At 42.5% G+C, this 12,083-nt stretch overlaps 1 protein-coding gene across 1 annotated transcript in view; it reads right to left on the bottom strand.

The window, feature by feature from the left end:
• The window catches only part of LOC139730554 (bifunctional purine biosynthesis protein ATIC-like), a 30,585-nt gene extending 20,035 nt beyond the window's left edge, over positions 1-10,550 (bottom strand). Inside the window, exons 1-4 of the mRNA XM_071641407.1 lie at positions 10,404-10,550; positions 2,202-2,328; positions 1,496-1,572; positions 619-685 (exon numbers count right to left, since the gene is read on the bottom strand). Coding sequence (XP_071497508.1) covers positions 619-685; positions 1,496-1,572; positions 2,202-2,328; positions 10,404-10,422 — 290 coding nt within the window. The 5' untranslated portion in view covers positions 10,423-10,550. The remainder of the gene's footprint in view (positions 1-618; positions 686-1,495; positions 1,573-2,201; positions 2,329-10,403) is intronic.
• Between the last annotated feature and the right edge of the window lie 1,533 nt (positions 10,551-12,083).

Here is a 12,083-nt window from a genome sequence, read left to right as displayed (position 1 = left end):
AGCCACCATAGTAGCTGCTTAAAGGCATAATTTACCATTTGCACATGAAATAAAAACCCAGCAATAGTGCTTCAAAATAGTTCTAGAATATGAGTTAGGGATAGAAACAACCAATGTAAAATTTTGAATTAGTATACTCAATGATAAGTATTGTTAAATATACAAAACGTGAACAATGGTTATAATAAAAATGTTTCCAGACTAAACCGTCTACAGTTACGGTTTCTTGAGAAAAATAGTGATATCTCCTTATATTTTAGGTTTTATTGCAAAATTCTTATGTGGTAGGTTGTTTTGTGATACAACTGACCTACATATATGCATCAAATGTGATATCTTGAACATTTTTTAAATCACTACTCTCAATGGTAAACATAAAAAAATCAAATTTAAAAATCAGTCAGCTGTGAGCATTTTCATTATTACAAGAGTTGAAACTTCACATTGAAATCTGTCCATAAAAGTAGCACCCTGTTTACAAGGGGAAGGGAAGGTAAAGGAAATAATAGATGAACAGCCAAATGAAACGTATGGATTCTGGAATTACGTTCAGTCATCTTTTCAGACGATAAGAAGCAAACATTTTAATCACATCAAAACATTCAAACACATGACTACCTGATGTATTGGTAGCTGTTCCTCTTCAAATCTTCGCCATCTTCCTCAGTTTTCCTGGCAAGAATTCCTTTTAAAGAACAATAAAATAAGGCATAAATAATACTTCCATACATTAAAACGAATGAGTTGGAGAGTATTGTCTGTGCTGACTTGAATTGATAGTGATGTAACAATTTCCCAAACTTAGTATTACAGGAAGAGCACAGAAAGCTTAGAATATATAAAAGAAGCTTCCCAAGCTTGTTTCAAGAACCCTGTGGGCAAGTATGCACTTTCTAAAAATTTGCCAAGATCTCCTGGGTGTCATAATATTCTGAACATATTGGTGTTTATTCCTGCTATTTTGCCAAATATCATTACATTTCCCTATTCCTCATTTATCACAGGAATATTCCTCAAATACTATTACATAATGCATTTAATCTGTAAATTATCACATACTGTGAAATAAAAAGTACAATGACTGAACACTAAAGCCCACATTTGAGCATGCATATCAAAATTGGTTACATGGTTAGCAAGTCTGTTTCCTCAGGGGAAAGACAAAACGTGAACTGGAAAAGTACACTGTATGTTATCTGTACACACTGAGTACTGTATAACTTCAGACCAGTAAATCAGGGCAATGGGGATCACACTTGTTTTTTTTCTTTTGTAAGATTGGTGGTTGCTGAAACAGACATTGAAGGCCCAGGTTGTATAATTGTACATGCTGAACAAATTTATCACATCCATAAATTGTTGCAAAGAGAGAGTCAGGGTTTAACCCCTTGAAAACTAGTCCTGAGTATACTCGGGCATGTGTCTACATGTATGTGACACCTGTTACAGCAAAATCAGGTTGTCCTCAGTGGGTCAACGAAAATGAGTGAATCACCTCCATGGACAGCTGGATGAAGTGTCTTCACTCTTCCCCCAAGCATCTCAGCCACACCCGTGATGTCACTCACATCCCTGTCGGAATAAAATAGAGCATCGAAGTGATGATGTCACAGTCTTTTGTTATAGCTTGGTTTGGAACCAGGTGCAAGCATAGAAACACTTGGGCCACATGAGATTGCTTAGAATCGGTTTCTAGGGCAATGAATGGCTATGCCATCATGCTTTGGTAGCACTCTACAAACAACCCTCGCATCAACTCCTTGCTTAACATTCATTCCAGACACATGCCTTCCATAGCAAGAATACAAAATCACAGAGGGAATGGAGGACTAACAAGAAGCTAAAATTTACAGTAGGGGTGTAATCAAATATACAATAAGTATATATCAGTAAAAGTATGATCGAAGCTGGTCTGTGTGGTTGAGTAGCATCATGACATACTTTCTAAAACACTCGCAAGCTGGACACTTCCCCAAATGATAGATTCTTCCGGAATTCTTTTGCTATCACATTCACAACATCCAAGATCAGGTAAACTCATCATCCACTGATAATTTGATAAGCTTGATCCGTGGCATGAATTTAAGTTATCTCTTGATGTGCGCACAAGGGATGATGGTCTAAGATAATTTACCACAATAATTACTTCTCTCTAGTCTATAATTTAAAGCAGACTGATTAAAAGCATGAACTGTACATACTTGACTGGAATTCCTGCTGCCTTGATGGCCTTTGACGTTCCCCCCGAGGCGATGAGCTGCAGACCCAGACGATGCAGCTGGGTGGCAAAGTCGATGAGCCCCTCCTTGTTGAACACACTCAGGATTGCTTGAATGTCACATAGTATGGGGATGGACGAAACATGGAATGAAATGAGCATTTCAAGAAGTACAGTGTAGTTTACATGATGGTCAGACAGAAAAACAAGAGACCCGCGGGTCTAGTGCTTACCCAAGTATCGCAAGTTCACCTTTCACGCAGCCACTAATCTAAATTATTCACAGCTCTACCAAAATTTGACCCAGGCATTCTCAAGTAGAGATGAAAATGTACAATAAGGGCCCAAATTTTTAAAGATTCCTTAAAGTGGGGGGATTAGGGCCCCCTGGGGCCTTCTGGGAGGGGCATGGTGCCCATTTTGATAAATTGAGATCCTGACCCCCTAGGGATGCTGCCTGCCAATTTTGACGAAAATCCATCGTGAGGTTTTCAGGAAGAAGATGAAAATGCACAATTCAGGCCCCCATTTGGACCTTCCCAATCAACCCCCCCCCCCCCCCTGCCCCCAAGAGGGGCACCCCTGGATCTCCTATGAACAAACTTGACACTACAGTCATTAATGTACTCACTCATAGTATTATCTTAGCTCTATAACTTCTGATTCTAGAGAAGATTTTTAAAGATCCCTTTATTTTGCTGGTTTGGGTCACCCTGGGGGGCCCCTCTGGGTGGGGCATGGTGCCCATTTTAACAAATTGAGATCTTAACCCCCTAGGGATGCTACCTGCCAAGTTTGGTGAAAATGGGTCATGGGGTTCTCAAGAAGACGATAAAAATGTAAAATTTAGGCCCCATTAGGACCCCTCCTCAACCCCCTCCCCTGGGTCCCAAGGGGGGCACCCCTTATTCTGCCATGAACAAACGTGAAACTACAGTCATCAATGTACTAACTCATAGTATTAACTTAGCTCTATCACTTCTGGTTCTAGAGAAGAAGATTTTTACAGATTCCTTAATTTTGGGGGGTTTGGGCCCCCTGGGGGCCCCTGGGTGGGGTATGGTGCCCATTTTAACAAATTGAGTTCCTAACCCCCTAGGGATGCTACTTGCCAAGTTTGATGAAAATCGGTTTTGGGGTTTTCAAGAAGACGATGAAAATGTAAAAAGTTTACGAAGGGCGATCGCAATAGCTCACTTGAGCCTTTGGCTCAGGTGAGCTAAAAAATCAAATTGTATTATAAGAGGAAATGTTGAAATCCTGTAGCAGTTTTGGTTTTTTTGTTTATTGCGAAGAAGCATTGTATTGTGTTGTCTCGGGCCCAGGGCTGCTATACATGGATCACTTCTTCTTTTGATGAAATAAATGAATATCTATCAATCTATCTATCTATTTACCTACCTAACTAGTATGGAACTTGGTAGTAGGATGGTACAGAACAAATCTTTCCTGTTTTCCTTCAAATCTTTTCGCTTTAAGATATCCTAGTGCTGACAACAACGAGAGTATATGTCAGAAAAAGATAACATATAACCTGTGAATAACCATCTTATGCACATTTGTGCATAATTTTTGTTTGCCAGCTTGAATGCTAACTCTGTCAAATGAAGCAATTGGCTAATGTGTGCTTTCACTGCATACTTGAGTAATTTTATTTTCATTTTATTATTTTTTTTAAACAGTTAAAGAAGTACTTTGTTTCCTCATTTCTGTTCATGTGCCCTATTCTCTTCACACTAAATAATTGCAGCCAAAAATAATGAAGGGAACACCCAATAGCTGCTTGCTGGGCTTGTTTGGATAGGTGAGTATCAAAATGCATACATTGTGAACAGAAGGCTGTCTTTTGTCAAAGAAATTTATCAAAACTTGTGATGCTAGAACACGAATGGAGCATGGGTAAGGAAAGATTCTTGTTTCTTCTCCTATTGAGAACACCTTCCTACTCGTGCATTCAAGCCCACCACTTGGAGTGTAATTGCACTACAGCTGTCAGCTTGGGAAAGGTTTTAGACCCCGTTTACAGTACGGGGCTGGGCCGAGCCGCGGCCGAGCCCAGCCTCAATTGCAAGGCCAGGCCCCGCAATTTTGTCCGTTTACACTGTCGGTCTCAGCCGCGCTTTTGATTGAAACCTTTCAATATGTTGTCGTAGTGGCGCTCTGCTTGTAAACAAATGCAATTTGGTATTGTCTGGTTTTCAGACCCTTTGCCAAATGAATTCCATGGCAACGAAGTCGCCGTTCGGGCAAAGGCCTTTGCCGAAGGAAAAAATTCTTTGCAGGACAAAACCACCTTAAACTATACTAGTTTTCGACATTGAGGGGGTTAATATCCTGAACAGCGAAATAGTACAGGCAGAGGGTTTGGAAGCCAGACTAAAATTCGCTGCACATTTGGCCCAGTTTACATTTACACTGAGAAAAGGCCGGACTCGGCCGCGGCCGAGACCACCTCCAGAGAGAGGCCAAATGCGAGGCCAATTTGGGCCTCGCATTTGGCCTTTTGCGCGTTTACTCTGAAGCGGGGCTGGGCCGAGCCTCGCACTGTAAACAGGGTCTTAGTCGCATAATTGCGTACACAAATCTGGGCAAAAGAGTATCCATGGAATGTCTTCTTGCAAGCCAGCTATCTAGGAACAGTATTTATTAGTAGCATTATAGTAGCTTTAAGTGTAATCAATTACATTTGTGGTGCATTCTAAATAAGATAGATGCGTCCCTGCAATATGAGTAGAGCACAAATTAACAGTGATCTCCACTTCGGGCGTTCGCCGTTATAGCAGTTACAGCAGTAGGCCTACATTCAATTTACCAGTATGAGCATTTTCTCGTACGTTACTACTTGTGGTCATATAATGTCTGCATCAGCATTGAATAAACAAGGCCAATTTGATAGGAAGAAGTTCAGAGAGCTATAGATCTAGAGTAAAAACCCTAAAAAGCCTTCATGCATGATCAGTGCCTACATGTACTATATGTAGTCAGCCTATACGTAGTCAGAGTAACATTTAAAACTTAACGTCCTCCTCTAGCTCTATTACAGTCCGGGAAACCCGCTCACGAGGACTGCTCCCCCGTACGAGGACTGCCCCGCCTCATGAGGACCCCCCGTACACCTCATGAGGCCCCCAGGGGAGGGCCTCAAGAGGCCCCCTATTCACTTCTTATTCATCTCACATCTGACGTATAAATTGTCGTAACTTTGCACTGTGATTTTTTTGTTACACACACATGCCCACTATCCATGATGAAAAGAAGAAAAAAATCCTGTCTGTTTTTTTCTTCAAAAATCGAGTTTAAATCAACCGATGCAGAGCGCCCATCAAAACACCGGCGCCAGCGTGTTCGCACAATACAAGACTGCCACACCTACATTGTAGCGGCCTGATCCGACTAAATATTTTTGGTGCTTTTTTTCTGCGGCTCTCACCTCTCCGCGCGCGAATCAGCATCGTGAAGCTGAAGTCGGACATCTTTTTACACAAATTTGTGGCGAGAAAAATAAAATCAGTACTAACTTGATCTTGTGCATATATTCCAAATTACTATTCCACACTGATAGAGTAGGTGGGTACTCCAGTTTCTTAGCAAACTAATCACTTTGTAAGTATGATGGGTTCACTTTCTTCGTCAATTCCGCCGTCCGCTAAACTTTGAGCGCTTTTTCTGGAATCCCCATTAGCACATACAGACAGCGCGCAAGCTGTGAGATTTTCAGAGCGAGCTTGCGCATGCACCGAAGGATACTGCATGCATCCCCTGGTGCGTGCGCAAGCTCACTCTGAAAATCTCTCAGCTTGCGCGCTGTCTGATGTGCTGGATGCGTGATGTGATGTGACGTCGCACCACGGGATGATTCCAGGAAACCGCCAAAACTGGCCAAAGGTTAGCGGACGGCGCGCAATTGACGAAGGAAGTGAACTCGTCATACCTACAAAGTGATTAGTTTGCTGAGAAACTGGAGTACCCACCTACTCTATCGGTGTGGAATAGTAATTCGGAATATCAATATGCACAAGATCAGGTTAGTACTGATTTTATTTTTCTCGCTACGAATTTGGCTTCACAATGCTGATTCTCGCGCGGAGAGGTGAGAGCCGCAGAAAAAAGCACTGAAAAATATTTAGTCAGATCAGGCCGCTAGGTGCAGCAGTCTTGCATTGTGCGAACAAGCTGGCGCCCGTGTTTTGATGGGTGCTCTGCATCGGTTGAATAAAACTCGATTTTTGAAGAAAAAAATAGACGAGATTTTTTCTTCTTTTCATCATGGATATGGACATGTGTGTGTAACAAAAAATCACTGTGCAAAGTTGCGACAATTCAGGGGCGTCACCAGCTTTTTTTCAAGGGGGGTGCGTTTTGACACTAAATGTTTACGAGATTTTTTGGACAGATATTTGGAATATAGGAAGCTCTAAATCCCTAGAGACTTTTACTGTTTTTTGAGGGAAACCAAGCGGGGAAAGGGCACCGGCGTAGCTAGGAATTCATCTTGGGGGGGGGGGGGGGGTAGTATGCGAGGGAGCGAGCAAGGGTGGGGGGAGGGTGTGGAAGTGCCGGAGGGGGTTGTACCCCCTATAAATGGATTATGGAATGACGGTGTGAAACGACAAATTACTGGCAGCGATATCAGGAGAATGGCATAACGACTACATGCGAGCGAGTGGAGCGAGCGAGCTTGAAAATTTTGACATTTTACAGTCCAAAAACTGCCGTTTGTAGCCATATTTTTTTGCTTTGTAAATTAAGGGGGTGGGGGGCGCACCGGGCGCAACTGCTGGCAATTACTGGCAGCAACATCAGATGAATGGCATAATGATTAAGTGCGAGCGAGCAAAGAGAGCGAGATTGAAAATTTTGACATTTTACAGTCCAAAAACTGCCATTTAGAGCCATATTTTTTCGCTTTGGAAATAAAGAAGGGGTGGGGGTGCAACGGGCGCAACTGCCGGTAATTACTGGCAGCAACATAAGGAGAATTGCATAACAATTGAATGCGAGCGAGCGAGTGAGCAAGCTTGAAAATTTTGACATTTTACAGACCAAAAACTGCCGTTTGTAGCCATATTTTTTTGCTTTGGAAATTAAGGGGGGGGGCGCACCGGGCGCAACTGCTGGCAATTACTGGCAGCAACATCAGGTGAATGGCATAACAACTTATAAATGCGAGCGAGCGAAGAGAGCGAGCTTGAAAATTTTGACACTTTAAAGTCCCAAAACTGCCATTTGGAGCCATATTTTTTCGATTTGGAAATAAAGGAGGGGGGGGGGCGCATCGGGCACAACTGCCGGCAATTACTGGCAGCAACATCAGGAGAATTGCGTAACAATTAAATGCGAGCGAGCGAGCGAGCGAGCTTGAAAATGTTGACATTTTACAGTAAAAAGCAAACAAACTGCCGTTTGTAGCTATATTACTTCGCTTTAGAATTTAAGGGGGCGCATCGGGCGCAACTGCTGACAAATACTGGCAGCAATATCAGGAGAGCATAATGATTACGTTCGAGCGAGCGGAACGAGCGATCTTGAAAATTTTACATTTTACAGTCCAAAAACTGCCGTTCTTATCCATATCTTTTCGCTTTGGAAATTAAGGGGGGGGGGGAAGGGGCACCGGGCGGAACTGCTGGCAATTACTTTCAGCAACATCAGGTGAATTGCATAACGATTAAATGCGAGCGAGCGAAGAGAGCGAGCTTGAAAATTGTACATTTTACAGTCCAAAAACTGCCGTTCTTAGCCATATTTTTTCGCTTTGGAAATTAAGGGGATGGGGGGGGCGCACCGGGCGCAACTGCAGGCAAATACTGGCAGCAACATCAGATGAATGGCATAAAGATTAAATGCGAGCGAACGGAGCGAGCGAGCTTGAAAATTTTGACATTTTACAGTCCCCAAACTGCCGTTTGTAGCTATATTTTTTCGCTTTGGAAATTAAGGGGGGGGGGGGCGGGCGCACCAGGCGGAACTGCCGGCAATTACTGGCAGCAACTTCAGGAGAATGGCATTACGGCTAAATGCGAGCGAGAGGAGCGAGCGAGCTTGAAAATTTTGACATTTTACTGTCCAAAAACTGCCGTTTGAAGCTCTATTATTTTTTTTTCGCTTTGGAAATTAAAGGGGGGGGGGGGGGGACACCCGGTGCGCCCCTCCCCCTGGATCCGCCACTGGTAGTCAAGGGTGTGGGTTTATATGTTCATGACTGGGGGAGGTATGACCAGCGAGGTGGCGTCGAAGTGACCAAGCGGGGAAAGGATGTCCAAAATCTGCACTTTAGAGCATCCCCTAAACTCATAAGCCAGTTCCTAATTAGCTCATGGGCACGTTGGTACAAATGACCTTTCTTTTTTCTCAATTGGTTAGGCACTTTAATCGTTTTCAAAGAGACATTATTCGTACCGGGAAGCTTACCAGACGTAACAATATTCATGGAATTCGTGTTCAAATAATAAATGAACTTGCATAGACCAGGTAACCAGAATGGTCCGTCAATCAACCATCGGGCAAGCATCTATTTCATTGTTTTGCTTTGAATGCATTAAAAAAAAAAATGTTGTATTCATATTGCCAAATACCAAGTTTGCTGTCAGGTGGATGTACTGGCAAACAACATTAAACAAGGATGACATGAATAATCATTATATGACAGATGCTTATCTCAGTGAATTTAAAAGCCAACGTGCCTCTTGGTACAAAATGCAAATGACCTTTTTCTGCTCATGCGCAAAGTGGAACTATACGAGCTGGATTATTGTGCGTGTTTGTTTGTGTGTGTGTATTATTGTTTTTGGCGACGATTTTTTTTGTGTGTGTGTGTGTGTCCCTGGTGCAAAATATAAAAAAAAAAAAAATAGAAAAGAATAACTATTTAGCGTCCGGCGTTGAGGTCGCTCGCAGACTGATTTTTTTTTTTTTTTAAAGAGGATCTGAAGGGGGGTGCGTTCGCACCCAACGCACCCCCCCTGGTGACGCCCATGCAATTTGTACATCAGATGTGAGATGAATAAGAAGTGAATAGGGGGCCTCTTGAGGCCCTCCCCCGGGGGCCTCATGAGGCGTACAGGGGGTCCTCATGAGGCGGGGCAGTCCTCGTACGGGGGAGCAGTCCTCATGAGCGGGTTTCCCGGACTGATTAGTATTAATCTCCTCATCCTCCTTCTCCTCCTCCTGTTCTTCTTCAACACCATTTACCTCCTCCTGACTGTTAGCGCTCCCTCTCCTCCTTCTTCTTCTTCTTCACACATCATTATCATAATATTACGAAGTCAGAATTGTGTCTTGGCATATCACCAGACACACACAGCAACAACTGATTCATTTTCCACACATTTGATTTTGATGAGGACTCACAATCACACAAAGACATCCGTCATCATGTATGATGTAGACCTGTTACACTTACAGTATGGTTGGGGCACCACCTATCGACAGGGCACCTTCCCATCGACACCCTGCGTATCATGGCTGTTTGCGTATAGAACAAAAAAGTACGCGCGGGATTAAGTGTCATTAGCTATAAAAACAATAAAAACGAAGAAACGAAAATCAAACTCAAACAAACCAAGCTAAAAATTACACATCCGATCAGTAACGACGCATGGCTGTGAAATTCACGTGTATTACCTATGGCCTGTGAAATTCACGTGTATACCTATGCTGTGAAATTCACGTGTATACCTATGGAGGAGAGGGGGTGTCGATCGCAAGGTTCCCTTTTTAGCTGCGCGAAGAAAACGGAACGCACGCACTAAAATTGCGCTATTTTAAAACGGAGATTCATAATCAACGAGACGGTCACGACATTCAAAACTGCAGTATTTATGGCATATTTGAGGTAAGAATTAGGCGGATTTGTATTATATTTTTAGAATAAACAAGCTACAGATCCTTAGGGTGTCGATACGTGGTACCCCCAACCCTACTACATCACTAAAAAACAACAACTAACAAGGTTAATAGGCCTTCTGTACAAATACTGTAGCTGTAGTCTGTAACATAGGTTAAATTTACATGTCATCATTGACGTTGTACAAACAACGCAAAGCAGAGTCTAACTGTTGAGTGTTAGAGATGAAGATGATGCCGACTGACTGGTTCATTCCCATGGCCATGCATTGGCAAAATTTGCGGTGATATTTATTTGGCAATGTGGTTTCGCATTTATGCTCTCCAAAGTGCGACTCACCAAGTTCTTGAGCTGCCATCTTATGTTTCTTGTCTAGGTTGGCGTTTTAGGGACAGGTGGAAGGAAAATAACTTGGTCTTTGGTCAGAGTTTCCAGCTCAGCTGGTCCGTCCTGATACTGATAAAGTGATAGCTGCACTCGCACTCATCGAATTCAGCTTACGTACATACTCGTACCGCGTACACAATCCCACAAGTCAGCGGAACGTGAGGACAACTCTCACCCGAATGTTCACGGCTGAAAGGCAAGAGGTGAAGGGGTACAATTCGAACAGGCATTCGCGGGAGTGCGTGCACGTGTGATGGTGTGAACGACGTATTCACACATTCATTCGCAATGTACATCCACAAAGTAAAATATAGTGCACATTTTGTTAGGATATTTGAGAAATATGAAGATTATATACAGGAACATGAAAATTTTTTTTTGAAAGGATAGAAACAAATGATTAAAGATTCAGAAAGGAGAGAATCAAAGTCAATTGTATCAATAATGCTAAGCGTAATGATCTTGACGGACTCGAGTGAGCAGGCCCAAAGGCGGGTATTTAATTTGGGTACCAGGCCAGTATGTGCTATAGTGAAGTGATCTTTGTCATTCATTGACATTCCGATGTGACATTGGGAACAACATTTTCGTGGGTTTCTTTTTCAAATCCAGGATACCAGTACATGTATTACAAAGCGTATCCGGGCAATTACTCCCAGAGGGCAATTACCCCCCGGCCAAATACTGGTTAGTGGTAAGGTTAGAGTAAGGTTAGGGTTAGGTTTAGGGTTAGGAGCTTGGAATAGGGTTAGGGTTAGGTTCAGGATTAGGATTAGGATTAGGGCCAGGGAAAGGGTGCGGGGTAATTGCCCAGGGGGTAATTGCCCTATAGACCCATTACAAAGCTACCAAGTCTCACGCATTCTGCGTGAGACTCAAGCATTTAGGGTCTGTCTCACGATCTCACGCATGACACCCATTTTTCTCACGCATCGGCCGGGTGAAGTCTGTGGGCTAAAAATGAGGAGCACAGCTCAAAGGATATAGTTGCAATTGAAGGTATATTTCCCTTTTGTCTTTCAAAATTAGTAAAAAATAGTCACTTAAGTATGCACCAGATCGCATCATTAAGTGCTCATAATCAAAAAAGCTCCCTATACCATGGGAGAGGGGACATCCCCCTCGTTCGCGCGCGCATGCGCGCGAGCGCCGAGACGCCGAGTCATGAAAATCCAAAGAGATATAATCTCTTTGTTAAAATCTCACTCATAAAAGATTTTTGAACTTGACATCTCTGATGTATATTGAAAATATAACAAAAGTATCTACGCAACACCAATAACATCCACATACATGTGGGCCTATTTACACGACTGTCAAAGAACATTAAAAATATTTGTGTAGACACACGTCATGCAGGCAAAAAGATAATAATAACAATAATAATCAAGATCAAACAACCATAACCAATAGTTACAAATTAGAGAATTAAAATAGATATGCATATCATTATTGTAGGAAATTCTGAATTAAATAAAAAAGAAAAACTGTTTTGAGCAAACAAGAGCACATTTTCTTAAATCCAACCAAGAACCATGTGAGGTGGAAGCTATATAGGGTCAATTTCCATCTATATTTTTATGTACCGGTATATTGAACATATTAATTATGAAAAAGTTTGAATGCAACTCT

Source organism: Diadema antillarum, unplaced genomic scaffold (genome assembly GCF_040938485.1).
Source record: "Diadema antillarum isolate AM-2024a unplaced genomic scaffold, OU_Dant_1.0 seq00000321_RagTag, whole genome shotgun sequence".
NCBI lineage: Eukaryota > Metazoa > Echinodermata > Echinoidea > Diadematoida > Diadematidae > Diadema > Diadema antillarum.
The sequence above is the reverse complement of the archived record's forward strand: the minus strand, read 5'-3'. Positions and strand labels throughout refer to the sequence as shown.